Source organism: Lepidochelys kempii, chromosome 20, assembly GCF_965140265.1.
Source record: "Lepidochelys kempii isolate rLepKem1 chromosome 20, rLepKem1.hap2, whole genome shotgun sequence".
In the NCBI taxonomy this organism is placed as follows: Eukaryota; Metazoa; Chordata; order Testudines; family Cheloniidae; genus Lepidochelys; species Lepidochelys kempii.
Window position 1 is genome coordinate 2,167,551 of NC_133275.1, and position 21,680 is coordinate 2,189,230.

At 46.5% G+C, this 21,680-nt stretch overlaps 1 protein-coding gene across 3 annotated transcripts in view; it reads right to left on the bottom strand.

Annotated features, from left to right (window-relative positions):
* Positions 1 to 5,762: 5,762 nt before the first annotated feature.
* Positions 5,763 to 21,680, bottom strand: part of SARNP (SAP domain containing ribonucleoprotein) — a 50,181-nt gene continuing 34,263 nt past the window's right edge. For all 3 annotated transcript variants that reach the window (XM_073319440.1, XM_073319437.1, XM_073319439.1), the window contains 2 exons: positions 10,177 to 10,266; positions 5,763 to 8,264 (listed from right to left, as the gene is read on the bottom strand). In XM_073319440.1, coding sequence (XP_073175541.1) covers positions 8,223 to 8,264; positions 10,177 to 10,266 — 132 coding nt within the window. In that variant the 3' untranslated portion in view covers positions 5,763 to 8,222. The remainder of the gene's footprint in view (positions 8,265 to 10,176; positions 10,267 to 21,680) is intronic.

Genomic DNA, 21,680 nt, shown 5'->3' on the forward strand with positions numbered 1-21,680 from the left:
TTTTCCGAGGTGCTGAGCCCGGACAAGGTCTCGGGGAAGCCAGAGGGCAGGAGGGGGCCCAGGTCCCCAACAGACTCACCCACTGACACACATTCTCAGGCCAGTCGCTGTCAGAGGAAAACAGAAAAGGGAAATAGGGTTGTGCCTAAAGCATGGAGTCAGGAAAGTGACTTCCCATACCCCAGATCTGCTCTCCCTCCCCCCCCTGCCAGGAGCTGGCCAAGCTATGGGAGGATACAGGGGTCTTGAGAGCTCTGGGTTCAGTTCCTGACTCTGTCACAGACTTCCTGAGTGACGGAGGACAAATCACTTAGTTTCTGTGCCTCGGTTTCCCCACCTGTACAATGGGGATAACAGTTGTGAGGTACTCAGATACACTGTGATGGGAGGTAGATAACCTCTGAGATACTCTTTAGCTGAGCTGTGGTGGCACCTGAGCGCCCCAGTAATGGACCATAACACCATGGGCCCAGGCACTGTACAGACACCTGGAAAAACAGCCAGGCCCTGCCCTACTGGTCCCCTATTATTGTATGCTTCAGATCAGTACCTGAGCTAGATAAGCCTGGAGTGCTCAAACACGAGGCCTCCAGCTGCAGGTTCTGTTGCAGACTGGCTGGTAACTCCCACCACTATGTTATTCTTAAAGGGTCTATGATATTACTGAACCCCCATCTCCAAGCTGCCACCTGCTACACACCCGGAGGCAAAAACGGATAGTAGCAGCTGGCAGAGCATCTAGAGCTCTAGATGGAATCTAGACCTTTTGGTTCCACTCCTCCAGAGTGACAGTGGTTCCATCAGAGTGGTGTATGGGGGTTGGGGTAGGTCAGCCCACTTGTAACATTCCTGGTTGGGTTGGTTGGTTTACTTGGAAGGACAATGTCAAAAGTTTAATGAGCACTCGCTTTTGTTCTGGTCGCGTCTCCCTCGAGGCTGCTGGGAGCTGCGCCCTGCATCACCTGCTTTCCCCAGCACTTGGCTGACCTAATTCAGAGACAGAGGGTGCAGGCACGCAGGGGCATGGAGGGCAGACAAATTAGGACAGGGACAGAGCCAGTTACCTCCATCCTGGTGACCACCCACAGCCATGTCAGAGGGAGGGGTTGCAACCCCATGCCAGCTATGCCATAAACTGGCTCTCCTAACCTTCCCCCTCCGTTGCCTAATAAGACAGTCCACATGCAACGTTCACAGTAATTATACCAGCAGGCAGGGAGCTTGGCTGGGATCCACTGATCCTGCTGACTCTGTAGCAGGAGACACCAGTGCTCCCTGTAAAGCAAGGACTGTAATGCCAGTAGCCGGACAATCACCCTGGAGAGGTGGGCACAAGCTAATGCACCCTGCCTCTGATAAAGCATGCATGGGTCCCACAGTGCTGTACAGGGCAGCAGCCAGTCCATGACACAACAGATGGTTTAGGGCAATTTTCATCCAATGGGCCCAGCCCAAACTCAGCTATGGGATGTCCTTTGATTGTCCACGGGCTCATGGGCACAGCCCGTAGACCCCACGGAACACAGCATATCACCGTGGAAGGACAAAAGGCTGAGCTGACCCTGCTGCAGAGCAGTTCCAAGCCGATGGTTAGAGCCCTACACCACCTCCTCCTCAGGGACATCCCTGTCTTCTAAAGGTTCGTCCCCTGTCAACCACGTCTTTATAAACCTCAGCCCACCAGCCAGTAGGGCTAAGTGGCAGCTTTACAGAGGGTGCTGGGACCAAAGCTCTGGAGAGCAGCTAAGGATCCATGCATATGGACACTTCCACCTGCCACTGTAGGTGCTTCGGAACCTTGCTTCACACCTGGGATAAGGTATCCTTGACGGAGAAAGGCCAAGCAGGCTGGGGAGCAGCAAAGCAAAGGGGCAGGTCACCCTGGGGCTGCCGAGAGCGTGGCGGGAGCAGAATGGCGTGCACACAACTGTGGAGAGAAAATAAAGATCCTCACTCTATTCCCCACTCCCCCTGAGTCTCTCTTCTTCCAAGGCACCTAGGATGAGATGAGGGGGGAGAGAAATCTCCCAGTTATTGAAAACATCTTCCCTCCTGAGACTCCCTGACAAGTCAATTAAACCACATAGGAGCAACAGGAAACATCTAACATCTGACCTTCATCTCTGGGAGCTCCTGGCTCAGTCCCCTCACTCCACCCTTATACCTGAGCACAGGGACTGGGGGATTCTCCAGCCTGTGATATGAAGGAGGTTAGATTAGAGGACCATAGTGGTGCTTTCTGGCCTTGTAATCTCTGAATTTATGATACATCCATACAGCATCCAGCACAAGGGGGATCTGGCCTGGCTGAGCTCCGGGCACCATGCTTCCTGTGTAGCAGTGCCAAGAGCAAATACAGTAGGACAGCAATGAGAAGTGTGATCTGACAGCCAAGGGGCGAGGTGCTGTGGAGGAAGATTTGACTGCAGGAGCGATCTGGGGAAGAGAGGACAGCCCAGCTCACTCCCTTCTCTTCAGGCCTTTGCCAGAGCATGTGCCTCCCGAAGCATGTCCTGAAGGGTCATCACATGGCCAACCATGGCACACGCCTCTCCCTCCAGCTTCAGTGCACCTAGCAAACAGAGGTGCTGTGGGGAGTAGGTAACACACAGACACGTACTTCAGAAAGGGGCAGGACTGAGGGAGCAACCATGGAGTTGGTTAATGTCCAGACCCGTTCTTGCAAGGGAGGGGAGCCAGGATGCCTGGGTTCTACTGCCAGCTCCCTCCGAGTCAAGCCACTTCTGCTTTCAAAGGGTTTCGGAAAGCCACCATACAGCCCAAGTTTCCCCACACAGAGGGAGCCAGAGGCTCCCTGAAATGTCTTAACAGCCACTCAGCCAATCCAGAAGCCAGGACTCCAGACTCCCGGCCCCCACCCACTAGACATTACCGCTTCTGAAGATAGGAGTAGAACCCAGGAGTTCTGACACCAAAGCCCCTGCTCTAAGCCTTGGTGTAGAGATGCCAGTCTTCCTGCTTTAACTACTCAGCAACGTTCCTTCTGTCCTGAAAAATATTTGGGGTAGTGAAATTATATTCATTATATAGAAAATCCATCCCTGGCCTTGAATTCTGGAGGCAATGTGGGCTAGATCACCTAACAGGCCTTCCTGAGCTCCGATTTTTAGGGGAAAAGCACAGTTGACTCTCGGCCCAAGCAAGCGGCGTAAATCACACTTTAACTAGTCCTGAACCTCTTGGGCCAGCCAGAGACTCCAGGTATTGAGCCAATTGCAGCACCAGCTCACCAGGTGCTACCAGGGGGATATAGACGTATTTATTTTTTAAACAGTCCATTCAACTCCAAATGCAGGGAGGAGGGGAAGAGAGGGGTCAGAACTACAGCTGTTCAGGTGCACAGAAAGGGCAGCACCTCAAGACCCAGCAGTACAGAACAGGAGGTGCCCTTGCTGTGAAACTAACCAGCCCTTGTGACAATGGGGGGCAGGGGAAGAGGATAACCTGTAACCTAATCAATTTGAACGTAACACAATTTCAAGAAAGGGGGTTTACCTACAGTCAGCTTCAAGGCGACTCCAGAAGAGGTTTTAATATAGGCCTATAAGGTATTTTAAACTGTGGGGAGGGGAAGAAAGGGACAGAAGAAATCTTACTGTATTGCTCTGTATTAACCCCCCCCCCATGCTCTGCTTCGGTTTCCTTATTTTTCTGAATTTAAACTCAAGAAGTTTCCAACCCAGCCACAGACGACTCAGGGGCAGGAGGCCAGTGGGGCGAAGCGGACAGCGCGAGCGGGAAGATGATGTGTTTGTGTTTCTTTGTGAAGGGGCACGCACGCACACGCGCACACCCGCACAGTGCCCATCTCTCTTCTCACCCCACCTCCTCCTTCCCTTCACATTGTGCAAGCCCACCCATTTCTCACTCTCCCGCCCCCCACCCCCACTCCTCCCGCCAGCCTGACCTATAGTCCCACTTTCATTTTCAGCCCAAGCGTCTGTTGTGAAAAGTGACTTCATGCTGAATTTGGGCACTGTGCGGCGTTACCAGCTCTCACGCTGCAAGCCCTGGCCCTCCTTTTCTTTCGCTTGCTTTCCCACACTTTCCCCCGCTCATTGTGTGCCCGCTGCTTTTTTTCTCCACCTATTCAGCCCAAATTAGTCACGAGCGGCTCCCAGCTTGGAGAGGAAAAATAAATTAGGTGGTGTTTTAAACACAGTGTGATTAGAATGATTTCCCCCCCCACCCCACAGAGGGGAAAGCCCAGCATTTAAAAGAAGCAGTGTCCTCTACAAAATAAACTCCCACCAAGAGGGAAAAAGAAGCAGGGGGGAGAGAGAGGGGAGGGGAGATCTCTACAGGCAGCGATGCCCCCTGTAGCACTGGCTGCTGGAGGCAGCTGCTGGACCAGGGCTGGGAATACAGAAAGTGCCTATATCCAGGCAAAAGGAGAGAGAGGTTGATAAAGGAGAAGGGAGGGAGTAGACCTGGGTTCATCGTTATGTTGCTCCCATGGCCAAAGGAAATGCATCCAGAACAAGGGGAGGGAGGTGAAATGGGGGAGCAAGAGACAGTCAGGTAGTTTTACCAGAGCAGAGGGAAGCTATCAGTTTGAGGATGGGTGGAGGGGAGAGAATGCCTGGGGAGAGGAGGGGGCAGAACATGCATTAGTGGCTCTAGAACGTCAGGAATTATTTGGAACAGCCGAGAGAACGTGCAATGGAGGCACTGTCCATGGTTGTAGTGATCCCATATGCCCAAGGGAAACTGAACAAGCTGTGCTTGTGTGGTTTCTAGAGGCAATAGGGGCTGGGTTCCAGTGGTCAGACAACAGGACGGCAAGACAGGATATTTGGCTCCTATTCCCAGCTCTGGGAAGAGAAAATGTTGACTAGTTAGAACAGGAGACTGAAGTCAGGACTCTTGGGTTCTGTTCTTGCCTCAGGAAGGAGAGTGTACTCCAGTGGTCAGAGCACAAGAATGGAAATTGGAACTCCTGGGTTCTACGCCCAACTCTGCTGTACAGTCTTGAGTCCCTTTACCGTATGTCAACCTGTACAAAGGGGACCCCACTTACCTACCACCCAGGGGGGATTTGAGTACCACCAGCATGCCTCCCTGCAGTACTGTCAAACAGCCGATCATTTATACCACGTGGGTAGTATACGGAGAAGTACAGGAAGTGATCAAAAATAAAGCAGCCAAGGACACAAAAGGATATTTGCATTTGCCAAGCAGACCAAGGGAAATACTAGAATTGGGAGCATCTGACTTCTTAGTACCAAACAAACAACAAAGGAGACCTGAGCACTATATACACAGCACCCTGCATGTGTAAGATGCTTTACAGGACAATTAAAAGTGAAGTCCCTACTCAAAAGGGCTTGCAAAGTTTAATGAGGTCAACAGGAAGTGAAGAAGAATTCTGTATCCAACTGAAACTATAGGGAAGAATTTAGGGAGGCAGAACTGGGAACTAGGGTTTGTCCGGGATGCCAGGGGTTAACAAAAAGTATCACGGGATCTTTCATGACTACAAGTGCTCAGGACCCCTGTGTTCATTCAAAGGCAAGGGGCACTGTACACCGTGGGAAGTCATTTAAATCAGGGCAGAATGGACGTAAATCGCATTTTCATTTGGCCATGGGATTGACGTGCACTGTACATGGGTGTAAAGAACACCACAAGATGCAGAGTCAGAGAGAATCAGACCCCAGTGATGTCTGGCTCCTTGCTAGTACTGCCCAGCCCTGACACCACAGGAAAAGCACTGTTACATCACACACCAGACAGGCAGATACAGGTGTTGCCTTGAAGAAGCAGTTTTATTATGAAATCAAGAGTGAAATGCAGTGTTTGTCCTGGCACACTTCAAAACATTTCAAGCAAATAACCAGCAAAAAGTCATGAGCAGAATAGAAAATACATATTACAAAATCCTACATACAGAAAAAAACCACCACCAGAATAAGGTTATTCCACTAAGTCTGGATATAGACAGGGGGCTTCGGTTCATTCTACCATAGACACCCCAAGACACACACAATGCAACCTGGATCCTATAGCTGCTGGGCAAGCAAACCAACCTCAGATATTGCTTAGAATCGCCTGGGGCATACAGCGGAGACATCAGCCTGGTGCATCAGTGGTGCAGAGCACAAGCAATTTGAAGACCTCTACATTTAAAGAAAAATATACTGCTTTTCAAGAGTCTGTACACAGAGCTGCTGCTCTCTAGCATCTGAAGGAACTGCGTGCGACCAGGCAAACATCTTTCCAATAGAGGGTAAGGCCAGAAGCAACAATCCCTGGATGCAAAGCTCTGAAGCACAGGCACATTCCAATCAAAATGGACATTTAAAAGCAAAGATCAATCAAGGGGAAATCTGCCCAGCTGTTCTATTTTTCTGGGGACCTTGATCTAAGTTTAAGGGTAAAAAAGTTACATAAGATGTTAGATGCACAAGGAATACCTGCGTGTAAAAGAACCTATTAAGCAGACGAAGAAAGGCACCATACGTCTTCCCTCTCTGCTGAATCACTGCTAATAACGTGGCTATTTGCCTCAGAGGCCTAGAGCAAAGCATGGGACAACAGCTCTCTGGTATTAGCACACACTCTTGCTCCATCTACACAACTTAACACGGAGAACACATTCCTACGGCTCCCTAAAAACAGAAGGTACCATTTGATAGGCTAACCAGACAAAAGGTGCATAACAAGTTGCAGCCATGCTGTGTTTCACTCCTGTACCAAGCGTGATGTTAAGCTGTGAAAGCAACGTTGCAGGGAAAATGGAGAAGTTAATGTGACAGGAGGGAGATTCAGTTCAGATGCAGAACAGGTTCACTGCAACGCTTTTTCAAACCACGTACTCCCAGTAAAAGGTTGCTGCTGTCCCCCTTTGCAAAAGGTGAGGCTGGGAAGGCTGGTATAAGAGTGTGTGAGGTGTTAACAAGCCTGACTGAGCTAGTCTGGATGTTAGATGAGGACAACACAAAATTCAACCTGGGAATAAAAACTGAGCAAAGGAAGGTTAGTGAGGTATTTCTCTTGCCTTTCAAAAAAATTCCAGGAGATCTGAACATTTATACTAAATGCCACAAGCCCCAGAACAGCCCCTAGAGGCAGGTGAAGTGCAGCAGCCTGAGTGGTTTAATCTGTAAGTGTTCTAGTATTGCCCTCTCCTTATTCCAAGGCTTTGGCTTTGATCTTCTGCCAATCACCAGCTGCTGCTCCCACCCATTCCCCATTAGGCCACCCCTGGGAGCAGAGGTAACTGAGAAAGACCCTTTAACATATAGGGTGGTTTGAGAAGTTTAAAGCCTCTCTCATACAAGAATTACTACTATGTTTTCAGGCAATATCATGCAATATATTAGAAAGGCCCTCCCAGGCCAGCTAGGCAGCAAACACGATGTCACAAGCTGAGAGGGGCAACTCAAGTAGAAGTTGATGATCCACAGCAGAACCTAAGTAGGAATGCATGGTGCACTTGAGCTGAAGAGTGTTTTTAGCCAGGCTATTGGTGTGCATGCCCTGATTCTGCTGAACTTAAAGAGTGATTTCCTCAGGCTGAAGGAGGGAGAGGAGGGTTTCTTTGCCCAGGGCAGCCCAGAGAAATGGAGAAAATAAAAAACAGCAACGTTAAAATAAAAGGGAGGCTCCAGGTAGTTCCTGCTTTAAGTGGCATAACCTGCTTCTCAACCCAAGGGTGCAATTCCCCAAGACATAGCAGGGAGATCAAACCCTTCTCCACCTTCATCCCTGAATGGCATTATCCTTTCCTCATCCTCCATCTGATAGATGCTTGGCCACTCCAGTTCTCCTTCCCCACTTCCTAGGTTCATCCCTGAACCTTGTATGGGCATTTACACCAGTGCACGATGGGTGTAAAAAACTTCCAATTTTGATGTGGTGGCATTACACACCTGCTTTGCACTGCTGTAAATAACTGCACAAGTGGCAGGGGAATGGAGAACCAGGCACTGGGATTTCTACCCACCACAGATATACTAAGAACATTTTTGCTCTTTGCGCTGTATATATATATTTTTTTAAACTTCACAGTTGAAAAAATAAGCAGCACAACTGTACAGCTATCAGGGATTCTCTACTAGGTCCTGCACGGGGAAGAGAGCCTACACTCCTTACTAGTGCTACTGTGTGTGTGGTGGGGGAAGGGGGGGAGAGAGAGAGCAAGCGCACACACATGAGCGTGCTCCCCCACAACAGGTAAAGCCTAACATGGACAGATATCAGACAATCCCAAAGCGTTCTGCTCTTTTCCTCTTCTTTGCCTGCAAAAGGGATTGAAAGAAAAATCAAAACCAAAAAGAAACATTCACAATTCAAACCCCACACACATTTGGATGAAAACACAACACAAACCAAAAAAAAAACAAAACACAACCAACCACCACACTTGATGGTAGAACATGACCCTAGTGCATGACTGACCCAGCCCCTGTCTAAATACGGGATCACAGGGTTAGTTCAAGAGGGTATTTGGTATCAATGTTTGGCAAGGAGCTACAAGATTTTAGTCCAGCATTTGAACAAACAAAGCTTGAAATCAAGTTGCAAAGCATACAGTGCCCAAGATACAGTGCTGCTGAAGTCACTTCATCTCGCTGGCAACAGTGCTACAAAAGGGAACAATGCCTACTTGAGAGGCCTGGAAACCCTTCCAGGCAATGGGGAGGTGGGAAATTTAAAAGGGCAAAGGGTTAACACTCTTCTATTCATGGAAAAGGTGAGAGGGACACACTAAACTGCATTAAATATTCTATTGCGTCTCTCAGATATGCCTTTAACTTGATACACGAGGGGTGTATAAATCTTAATTTTTAGCAGGATAAATAGCCTGGGGGCAACAAAAGCCCGAACCAAGAATCTCCAGGGGAAAGGTGCATTTGAGCGCACACAATACTAGTAAAAAGACCTTTTTGTTCCAGGCACAACCTGTAAGTGACCTAGTGGGAAAACATGGAATCCTTCACCCCCAGCCACCCCCTCTGCTCAGACTGAACAGGGGCTTGTTCTCCAGTGCTGCTTGCAGAAGGCTGGGAATGCCGTGCACCATTTCATTCAAGGGAAGCGTTTATCAAAATGCTACAAAAACAAAACAAAAAAAGCCCCCAAACCCCACCTGAATTGCTGAGATCACTCTTCGGAGCCAAACAAAAAACCACTTCTTGTATGTCAAATCCAGAAGCCATCTGGTTAAGTAGCTTCTGAGACCCCAACAGCTCACCCTCCCGCAACCTTTGCCAAATGATTGTTAAAATTAAAATCCACGCCAGCAGCTCCTCTGTGGACAGTGATGGGGGCTCAGCTCTCACTGATTTATGCTAGAGTAGGATTTATGCAGCACCACTGGTGTGCCTGGTACTCGACAAACAGGAACGTAGGAACTGCCACAGGACCATCTAGCCTGGTCTCTGGTACCAGGTGCCGCACAGCAAGCCATATAACTCCACAAATAAAATGGTGAGGCGCCGTCTTGCAGAGCTTACAAATTAAAAATCAGACCAAAAGACACAACAGCAGGACAGAGGTGTCAAAACAAAAGATGGAGGAGAGAAAAGCAAGGGGTGTAGTCAATTTCTTGATCCTTACTTGTTCCTTCCTTTTTTATGTTGTGAAATTTACATGCATTTTATGATGAAAGGAGTGAAGCAAGTTTAAAGCTCAAGGGCTTCCTGGATAAAGGAAGTTGTACGGAGGGATGTGAAAGGGAGGTGGTATAGTAGGCCACTCCAGGCATAAAGGGAGCAGTGTGGAGGAAACTGGAGGAGAACGGTTGCTCCCAATTTTCTGCAGGCATCCGTATTAGTTTGCAAGACTAAGAGCTCAGCCGCATTGGCCAGCGCCAGCCAGATCTTGTAGCTTGGGCTGCTCCAAACCAATCTGACAAGCTCCACAGGGGGGTTAGAATGCATGCAACCCAAAAGAGGCAGATGCTCATCAAGGTAAAGATGATAAATTATCTTTGCAATATCATTGGGGTACCTGAAGGAACTGAATATAAGTACTTGCTTGCGGACCAGTAGGATGAGATCCACTTGAGGAGCGAGAGGTCATGTGTGCAATAGTTACAGTGGAATATTCAACTCTCCTAATAATTCAGCATGGAAAGTGTTCTCAGCTGCCCTTCCACCCCCAAACTTCTTATCATGTGTCCCTCTGCTTGCAGGTTTGGCATTTTACCTCTGTGTCCTCTGTGGCTCCAGCCCCAGCCGAACTTGTTACAATGCCAAACCGCTCCTTCCTCTTCTTCAGCTTCTCATCATCTTCGCTCTGAGTGGAAAGAAGGTAGAAGATTTAGTTTGCCAGACAGGCCCAAAAGAATCATTTTAACAGTTGATAAGGTTCCTTTCCTTGCCCCCCAAATCTTCCTGCTTTTAGCTACAAGACCAGCTGCTAGAAAAGAGTAGTTGCAAGATGATTTTGAGGTGCACATGACTCTGCACAGAGCTGAACATACACTTTAGCAGGCATCATCATGCTGGCATGGTTAGGTGCCCCGTCCAGAGGGGATTTATTGAACAGATGCTCAAAAGAACCTCCCAAGGAGTATTTATGATAAGTAAGTTCCCACGCTAAACCTGCTCTCCCTCCATGGTAATCAATAAAAAGTGAAACCTATTTCTCTGGAGTACAGTGGTGAACTTCATGGAGTTTGTAGGATTAATGGCTAAAGCTAAGTAACCTGTGATTTTGCACCTGCCTAACTTTGCAACTGCTCTGTCCCCTCCACTTTAAATGTCTTTATCCTGTAACTGTCCACACCTTAACAGGTCAAGTCAAAGCAGAGCCGACCACGATAGCTAGTAAGGCATGGTGCAGTGAGGTAGGGAGGAAAAAGGAAAAGCTTTTATATTTCCAACAGAGTAAATGAAAGGCACTGGATTGGCAACCTCAGGGAGCGAGTCTCTGTTTAACCAAAGCAGTACAATTACCTGGCAGTTGCAGTGTAAGCTTCCAGTCAATGTGTCCCAATCCTGACAGGGAGGGCCCCTTACTAAGTTCTCCCTTACTGACCCCATTAAATCTTTGGCCTCAGTATTGTAACCCAAACTCATTTCACATAGGCCACTGAGCAGCAGACCAGGGTTGAATTTCAGTTAGGAACCTAGAGGTGAAAGCCTCTGTATCCCTATTACCAACCCAAGTGTAGGCCCAACATTGAGGATTTACAAGATCTCACATTAAAATAAAAAATGTTGCTCCAATGCAATGCTCCAATGGAAATGGTTTTAAAAACTGCCCTGTGAAGTTTGCAACATGAAGAGAATTTGCACTAGAAGCAGAAAGTGAAGCTGACCACACCCTGAAGAATGAATGTAAAATACAGAATAGCATAAACACTCTTCAGCAGCTCTGGTGAAACTAGTAGCAAAAGGGAAGAACCCAATTCACTTTGATGAGGAACTGTCTGGAGCATCACCACTGACTAACACCAATCCACCTGCTGCATATTTTTCCTCATTGGGAAATTAAGGAATGTGATAAATCAACATGATAAAGAGGATGCACCCTCAGAAGAATGCACAGATCGGGTCAGACCAGTGGTCCACCTAGCTCAGTATCCTGTCTTCTGACGTGGCCAGTGCCAGATGCTACAAAGGGAATCAACAGAACATGGCAATTGAGTGATCTATCCATCATCTAGTCCAGCTTCTGGCAGTTGGAGGTTTAGGGACACCCAGGGCATAGGGTTGCATCCCAGACCATCTTGGCTAATAACCACTGATGAATCTATCCTCCATAATCCTCTCTAATTCTTTTTTTAACCTACTATACCGTTGGTATTCACAACATCCTCTGGCAACGAGTTCCACAAGCTGACTGTGCGTTGTGCGAAGTTGTAGTTCAACGTGTTTGTTTTACAGCTACTGCCTATTAATTTCACTGGGTGACTCCTGGTCTGTGTGTTATGTGAAGGACTAAAGAACACTTCTTTATTCACTTTCTCCACACCATTCATGATTCTGCAGACCTCTGTCATCTCTTTGCCAAGCTGACCTGGCCCAGTTTTTTAATCTTACACTTGATCCTGCAGTGAAACCATAATGCCATGTTTGCAACATCACCTCTCTCTCGGAGCAGACGGTCAGCCACAGGACTATGTGAATCATCCAACATAAGCCAAGGGAACACTTTAATCCCCAGGTCTTATGTTGTATGGTTTCCTATGCCTGCCCCAATGCGATAGACCCTGAGCTTTAAGCACTAGCTGCACTAGTTTCCCATCTGCCCTTGAAGACTTCATGGATCATAATGATGGTCTCAACTTTTATCCAGAGAGCTCTCTGGCCCGTTCATAAGGGAGCGCTGATGTTACTGAAAAGTCTCTCGAGTTAACGAATGAGCTCTCTTTGTTGCTTCCAAGGAGGATTTTTATGGCTATATGGATTTATTTTATTATTATTATTTCCAACACTCAATTTCTTGCATTTTCTAATCCCGTATTTAGAGAGGTACCCACTGACCAGGAGGATGCCATCTGTCAGCGTATCCTTTCTAAGCCAAGGGAGAGCATTTTCTGCAAGGCAGCATTCCAGTGCAATAGAACAACCCTAAAAATCCACCGAAGCTCAATCTAGAGACACAGTCTTAGCATGGGCCCCAAAGATCTTTGGTTCAGCCTCAAGAGGACATTTCAGCATATATCCTATGTACATTTGCACAGTAGAGCAGGCAGATTAGACAGCATAGATATTGGTTTTTCACATTTCGACTCCTACAGACTGATGTGACAAATAATCCATCCCACAAAGAACCCTAAACTCTTACACTTTCAACAGACCATGAGGCTCGGCTCTGTGGTTCTATTGTTAATGATGTTAATGTAAACGGTGTACATGAGGTCACTCGGGATTTTTGAAAGGTACCTTCTGTTTGAAGCCTTCACAAAAAAACATACATCCCTTAAAACTGGGAATGTCCTAACTAGACTGTGGTTAATTCTCAGTTAAGGGTTTCTACACCTTTAACACTTACAAGCTTAGGGCTCTTTCCTGTGGATTGTTAGTAAGCAGAACCCCCAATAAGTTGATGGCAGCCTTGGATGAAAAAGACCAGGCCTGTAATTCGCTGTAAAATTCTACAGCTGCTCCTCCTCCAGGATCTGCACAAGCAAGGAATCTCACAATCCTGTCAAATGGTATTTTTCTATACCATTAAATATGAAGGCACCTTTCCTTTGAATTATTTGCTGCAGTGCCCTTGGATTTGTTAGCTGTGGTTCAATAAACCCCACGGGTAGAATCTGGCTTGCTATCCAGTGCTAGGGTCTCATTTCTGCAAGCATCACAAACGATGTCTGTCTCATGGAGCTTGACTCAATTCTTCTGCTGACATTCACTTTGCACTCCAAACTGTTTTAATGGGGGATGCTTCTGATTAGGATATTTTACTTCTTCACTCCTTGCTCCTTCAGCAAGAGCAGAGGGGTGGGCATGCGTGCTCAGAGGAGTCCTTCTCTTGCTATGGACACAAGACATTTGGCTACCGCTGGCAGGATGAGAGATCTGATCTACTAATGGTTTTCAGTCTAGCAAGAGGCAGTGGAGACAGTCTGATAAGCCAGACAACTACTCCTATACGCGTCATAGGTCTCTTGCCCCCCTTTTCTATTCACTGCACTGACCACCATTCCTCTCAAACGCATTTCCATTTTGACATGATCATCTCAGCACTCACTCAACCTACCTTCACAAATTCCATTTCAGTGATTTGCAGCCTGAATGGACAATTTTACTGACATTTCGCAGAACCGTCACGTCCCTACATTTCTTGAGATTCTCCACAAAACCAGAGGCTTTTATTTCCACTACCACTACCCACACGGATGCCTTGACTATCAGTAATAACCAAGGCCATCATTACCCTTTAAAAGCCTCAATGCATCCATTTTCAATGGATTTATTTCTAGCTTTGGCTATTTCAGCCCTCATTTAGCCAGTTGTGTCAACTCAGGCTGTCCAATTACCTTGCTACACTCCTATAATTTCTCCTCTGTCCCCGTCACTAAGTATATTTCATGTCTTCCCCTCCAACACCATTTGTTACATTTCATGACTTGTGAGAGCATGGTCCGACAGAGACACTAAAAAGGCATTCATTTGCAATCAGGTGAAGCAAGCAGAGCCATCCTTGTGATGACATAAATAAGAGATGTAACAAATTGAAACCATCACCAATAAGGCAGTTGCCTGGAACTCCTCACTGGATGCACAACTTCCCACGTCCATTAGGCATCTTAAGTAAATGGGTATGAAATTGGTCATCGTTTTGCTTTACTAAAAAGGCACCCCCCCCATCAGAGCAAGAACTCAAGAGGCCCACTGTCTACAGCTAATAGAAATGATATATTAGTAACAAGTAACTTCTAACCCCAATTGCTCCATTTTAATAAACTGATGTTAGCCAGGCAAGCAGAGGAAACAAACTAGACACTTAGAAAAAAGATCCATTTAAATGCAAACTCGCAAAACAGACCTAATGACATCACCGGTGCGGTGGCCAATTTTCATGACAAAAGTGACACTTGACACCCCCTCAGCGAGCAGCTGGACAGCCTTCGTTATGTCAATACCTTACATAAATGACACCATAGCAACCGGCTCAGTATTATTAATTATGACATCTCCATGTGTTGTGGCAACAGGGGCGACTGAAAAGTTTTAATTGAAAACTCAGCAATTTCTCATGAGTTTTGGCTCCATAGGCAGTCATGGCCTAAACAGCGCATTCACTTCTTTCTGTTCACTTACAACACTTCACTGGAGTAATTATTGCTAAATACAACTGCTAACTTTTCCTTTTGTTCCAGGGTCCCACTTAGCCCTTGAACATCCACAGACCTGCCATGTTTTTAGTCTCTAACCTCCCTTCCCAGAAGGGCTCTCGAGACCCTGACTATAAACAGTCATTTAAAGGAAGCAGTGCAACTTAGCAGCTCTGGCATCCATCTGCCTGCTAGGGACTGGGACTCTATTCTCAACATTACCACGACCTAGCGCCTTACCTAATCTCCAGCGCAGGAGCATCACAGCGCCTCTCCGGGCATGGCTGTTTAGCACTCTGAGTTTTGGTTCCCCATTTGTATTATCATAACATCTAGAGACCCTAGCTGAGCTCACGTGCATGCATGCACGCACACACACACCCTGCACCCAAAGAACTTTTAGACAAGGCACAAAAAGGACTGGAGAAAAGAAATGGTGTTATTCCCATTTTACAGCTGGGGAACAGAGGGGTAGACAAATGAAGTGGCCTTCCCAAGACACACAGGAAGTCTGTTGTAGAGCAGGGAACTGAACCCAGTTTTCCTGTGTCTCAATCTAGGAGGCCATCCTCTCTAAGTGTGGTCATATCACCTCCACCATCCCGAGAAAGGTGGTTGTGAAGCTTAGAGTCTATGGAACCACCGACGGTGGACAGAATTATGTATCATTTGGGATCATAGGGGCAGCAAAAAAAAAATCACTGTTTGGAGAAGTGTAATCTATAAGAACATAAGAATGGCCCTACTGGGTCAGACCAAAGGTCCATCTAGCCCAGTATCCTGTTTTTCGACAGTGGCCAGTGCCAAGCGCCCCAGAGGGAATGAACACTTGATGATTACCTGTTCTGTTCATTCTGTCGCTTATTTCCAGCTTCTGGCAAACAGAGGCTAGGGACACCATTCCTGCCCATCCTGGCTAATAACCATTGATGGACCTATCCTCCATGAATTTATCTAGTTCTTTTTTGAACCCTGTTATGGTCTTGGCCTTCACAACATCCTCTGGCAAGGAGTTCCACAGGGTGACTGTGTGTTATGTGAAGAAATACTTCCTTTGGTTTGTTTTAAACCTGCTGCCTATTAATTTCATTTGGTGACCCCTAGTTCTTGTTATGAGAAATAGTAAACAATACTTCCTTATCTACTTTCTATACCAATCTTGATTTTATAGACCTCAATCATATCTCCCCTTAGCCATCTTTTCCAAGCTGAAAAGTCCCAGTCTTATTAATCTCTCCTCATATGGAGGTCGATCCCTACCCCTAATCATTTTTGTTGCCCTTTTCTGAACCTTTCCCAATTCCAATACATCTTTGCAAGCACTGATGCTGGTAGAGAAAATCCACTCCAATCTGCTCATTTAACTATCTACAACCAGGCTCTTCGATTGCTATGGGTGACCAAAGTGTTGTTCAAACCCTGCTGGTGGGAGAATGGCCCAAATACAAACTTCAGGAGAAACAGGAGCACTGTGTCTTTAAAAGGACACATGGGAGTGTCTCTTGGGGGAACTGCTCTGAGCTGCAGGTTATTTATTTATTTTTTCGGTAACCCCTCCACCCCCGATTGTGGCCCTGCAGAGAAAGAGTATAACAGTCTCAGTAAATCAACACTGTTCTAATGATCTTGCTCACTTGACCCCCTAGCATGACAGTGTCAGATGCAAACACGCTTACAATAAACTTCACTCCATCTTTGGCTCCTCGCTGACAGGTTTTGATTCATGGGGTGCTGAAACCCATCTGAGGAAAATTACCTCTATCAAAACACTGCTATCTCTGCATTTATCAAGCCCTGGGGCCATGCTTGAGTGTGCAAATGGGCACATGTGCATCTGCAGCGAAAGCTGACCTTTCCAGCAGCATCAGACCAATTTTCTAACCTCTCTGTTACTAGGTTTGCTCCCTTTGCACTCACACTAGGAGAGGTTTTTTATATTTAAAAAAGGGGGGGAGGGAGGGAGGTGGTGGAGGGCTTTCCGTGAAGGATCCAAGCCTGAGAGTTAGAAACTTTTAAAGCGTAACGGGCATGGGGCAATGTGCAGGATTTTAGACGTGTAACTACACATTTCTACAAAAAGAAAAGGAGTACTTGTGGCACCTTAGAGACTAACCAATTTATTTGAGCAAATTTGCTCAGATAAATTGGTTAGTCTCTAAGGTGCCACAAGTACTCCTTTTCTTTTTGCGAATACAGACTAACACGGCTGCTTCTCTGAAACCAATCATTCTACTGCGCTTACCTAGCTGCAGCACTTTTGTTTCAATCTAGCGCTGTCCTGTCATTTTGAATGAAATAAGCAGCTAACCTCATCATCCACAGGGCCACAATCACACAGCTCACCTCAGTGCTATCGTCAATAATAAGGTCACCACACCACACGGATCTTCCTCAGGCTCTTTTCTAACCCCTTCAAGATTCTGGCTCTTTCTTTATAAGTGGCAGCTTTCTACAGCCAGCAACTGAACTGTCAATGATCCTTCAAATCAGCCCGTAGGCCTGTAAGTTGTTGAACATCCTCTATGCCAAACGACTTCAATGGGAGCGGCTAGAGCTCAGCTGAGCTCCAGGCACAATCAGGTAATTCATTCTGAAGGCGGGATTACTTCTATAGACTGTAAGCACCTTGGGACAGGGACCAAAATGTCTCTTATGGAACGTACCCACTGAGCATGCGGGCAGTGTCCAGTGAAGGGTTTTGATCAAACTGAAAGAACTACGACATTAACTGGACTGAGCTCTTCAGTCTCTCTGGGAAACACCTGAAAAGTGGTACTCGACAGTTGAACCAGAAGACTCTAGAACGGCCACACTCCCAAACCAGCATTAAAAGACCCGCTTTACTGCAGCCAAACAGGCCAGGAGCAGCCTTTTCGTGAAGCAACACTGACACACAGTGGGGGCAGGTGGGCAAACCCAACATGTACATCCACTGAAGAGGTTCAACAGTGAGGTGTGGCCAGCACAGCTCCAGATTTTAAAAATGCCTGAGAGAATTAATCAATCCCAAATTTATCTGGCCTTTATTTCGTACCCAGATTATTCCCAAAAGATAAAAGGACCCTTTAAAAAAAATCAGATCATTCCCCTCACCCCACAGGGTGGGCAAGTTGCCAGTTTCAGTGCTGGAAGGGTGAATGCCAAAATGCATTAAGTCTTGGTTTCCATGGTGCACGGAGCAGCTCTGGTACTAACCTCATCCCCACAAGCAGAATTGGATTTTAACTTGGAGGGGAGGGCGCAGCTGGTTACCTTTTTAAATGACACGCAAGAGCTCCCTGCAACAATGGCAGCTCTCGGCTCTGCTCCAACAGGAGAAGCCCTGTTCTTTCTCCCATCTGAAGTGAGGCAGCTCCCAGCTGATCCCAGTACAAGTGAAACCTCTTGGTGTCCTCTGTGTTAGGGGCCGGGGGGCCAGATCAGCTGCAACCTCCCTAGCAATTACTAAGGCTATGGCTACACTACCAAGGCTGCAATTACACCACTGCAGTAGAGACACTTGCTACAGCAATGGTGGGGGGTTCTGTCGCTGTGGTAAATCCACCCCCTCAAGAGATGGTGGCCAGATCAATGGAAGAATTCTTCTGTTAAACTAGTTTTGTCGGGCTTAGGTCAGTTTAACGACATCTCTCAGGGTGGAATTTTTCACACCCCTGAGCAATGCAGCTAGGCTGACTTAAACTGTGTCATGGAGGTCTCAGGAACCGGTGGCCAGCCCATGGACCGGCTGTTGAGAAACACCGTTTTAGAGCACTTAAAGCTTTAGTGCTCTAAAACGGTGTTTCTCAACAGCCGGTCCATGGACTGGCACCGGTTCCTGAGACCTCCATGACACAGTTTAGGAAGGCAGCAAGCTGGTCCCTGGTACCAAAAGGGTTGAGAAACACTGCTCTAACGAACAGCTCATCTGAAGTGATGGGAGGACTCTGCACTGAGTCAATCACTGCAAACAAAGAAAGGGTGCTTCTGAAGGGACAGTAAGAGATGAGAACACGTATTAACACACATTTCTCCCTATGGTTAGCCCTAGATACCAAGGAAGCACAAGCAAGTGACACAGCAGCAGCTCCTAATCCTCAGCTGTTTAGATTTCATAGCAGTAGCCTGGCTGTAGGTGCTATGGAATGACACTTTGAGGATACAGCACAGGGCTCATTACCAATAACTAAGATAGGCAAAAATAAATGAAGGACCAACCTCTCTCTTTAGTAGCAGCAGACAGGTGATGAGCATTGGGCTCAGGCTCAATACAGGAAACAGAAGTGGCAGGGAAGGGGCTACACTCTGAAGAACCTGCCAATATTCTAACCTCATCTCTGATGGGGGCATCAGATCACAGATGATCAAAGCTGTGGGTAATCTTGGGGTCATGCTAGATTCACCACTAATCCTAGACCTTACAGACAAGAAACCATGGTACAATACCTCACACTGCTGAAAGCCAAGCCTCACAGTATTTTCGGGCAAGATGCCTTCTCCATAGATTAAGAGTCCCCTAGAGAAAAGAAGTCTGGATTTCCAGAACAACACTGGAGAGGAATTCTAATCATGAATGTAGAGATACAGACACAAACCTCCATAATCTCATCCTTGGAGCTTTCATTCTGAGAGAATGGAAGGGTATGCACGCGCATGTATGTATAAAAATGGACCCTTCTGGTCATCTACTCTCCTGTATCTTGCTGCAGCATGACGGATGGCAGGATGAAAAGCAGAGCCCTGAGGCTTTCAGGCGATGGTAGATTAATGATGACATGGCCTTGACCTCCAAAAGGTAAAGGTTATGAAACACTCAAGGGTAACTGGGCTTCCAATTTCATACCCAGAGGGTGAATGACAGCAACTGATGGTTTTATTCTCAGAAACACTCCAATCCTGGGATGCACAGCTGTCACCCACCACCTTTTTGAAATTCATCTCAACGTATTTATACCTCCTGGCTCTTTTGCCTTGCAGACTCCATTCAAGAGCTTCTAAGTCCATTTGGAGTTGATAAACTAATGTACATCAGCAAATATTTAGTAGGGGCTGTGAAACAATTGGAAATCCCAGGGGTTTTATGTAAGCATTCCTCATGTGGCTTACCTTTCAATTTGCATCCCCAGAATTGCCTTTCACATAGATATCACAGCGAGAGACCTCAGTTTCATACCATACACACACTGTAAACTATCTTATAGGAACAACCAAGGAGCTGTTGGTTTTATAGACTCCACTTCCCCACCCCCATTCTGCTGCCCCCAAAAGACCTCCAAACGCCTGGTTGTTTTCAAGCTGTCCCTTTCAACCCAAGTCAACACGGCTCTTTAATCTCCAACCTCATGAAACAAAGGTAAATAAAATATTGTAAGGTTCACCTCACTTCATGTCGTCATTCAACATTTGGAGCTAGTTACAGGGAGACATATGGTGAGATTGAAAAACTCTCTCTTTCCAGCAGCTCAAAGTCTTGTTAAAAAAATAATGCTACCCTTGAGAACATTCCCTCAACCTAGTGTGGAATACATTCACCTTTTCAACTCCATTAATATTAGATGCCTACGAAAGGGTTATTCATGAAAGGCTTGTAACACGGCCTACTTATAAAAAGACACTGCTCTTTTGTATCACCTTTCCTCCCAGGCTGGGCAGGCGGGGGATTATTTTATTTATATACAGTAGTATAAGAGATGTACACTGAAGGATCTCTCAGCACTTCACAAGCATTATTCAGTAGCATCCCCATGGGAAGTGGGCATCATCCTCATTTTGTTAATGGCTCACTCAAGGTTCCCCCAGCACATCAGTGACAGAACACAGAAGTTCCAGCCATAAGAACTGACCATCTGTGTTTCACTGGTGCAACTTTAGCTGGCCTCTCTAGGTGTGGGAAGTTTACTGACCAATCTCCCCTCTTGGAAGGTTCTCACACATTTTGCTGTCTTTAAGGACTAGGACTTTCACAGAATCAGCCTCTATATCATGTAAGTCTGGAGTGATGCTTCATTTGCCAGCTAACATGGTCTATTAAAACTTTTATAATATCACTAGGGACAAACCAAAATGTATCTAAGCCAGTCGCTTTTAAGGGCAGCAACTCTGAGTACATATTTTGTGAGTGCCAATACAACAAAGAGGCCAACTTGTTAAACTTATTGAGCCAGATTCTGATCTGACAGTGGTGTGAACTAAGAGCATCACCATTCAAATCAGTGAAATTGTAAATGCAGTACAGGCAAGATCAGTAGCAGGCCGCTAAGCTGAGACAGCAACTTTGTAGTTCACAGTAAGCAAATTTCTGCTATAATACATTAATTGGGGAAAAAAGTGACCATGATGCTACCTTTAGCTCCTCTCCCCTTCCCCACCTCCCTTCCAGTAAAAATCCAGGAAACACAGATCAGGTAAGGGAAGGATGAAGGAATCTAGCTAATGTATTTTTTGGACGCTGGTTTTGATAGAGGGCAAAAGTTACAACAGCTGGCAGTTCTGAGGTTTGTGTGTCAAGATACTGAAGCCTTAACAGTTAAAAGTTTATGCTCTCTCCAAATGGAATCAGCAGGGGAGGAAGACAAAAAAGTCACAGCCATGTGTTAAGAGTACACCTGCAACTCTCCCAGAAGTGGAATACTGAAGTTGAAAAGCATTCTTTGACCTAGACGTCAGAGGAAGACAGACACACGTAAGGAATGCCACATGGCAGAGTGAAAGAGACACATCTCAGGTGCAGGGCAAGGCAAAGGGGTTAGGAAGCATCTTCACAGTCCCTTAAGAACAGCGTCCTAAACATCAAAGCATTTCAGCTAAGTTGTTTTTTAATTTACCAGCACAGACATATTTTGACAAGCCCACAACGTACAGAATCTCCACCGATGTGTAGATACCAGAGGCTTTGCTTGACAAAAACGTATTTAGGAGTTACGGTATTTATGGTAAACAA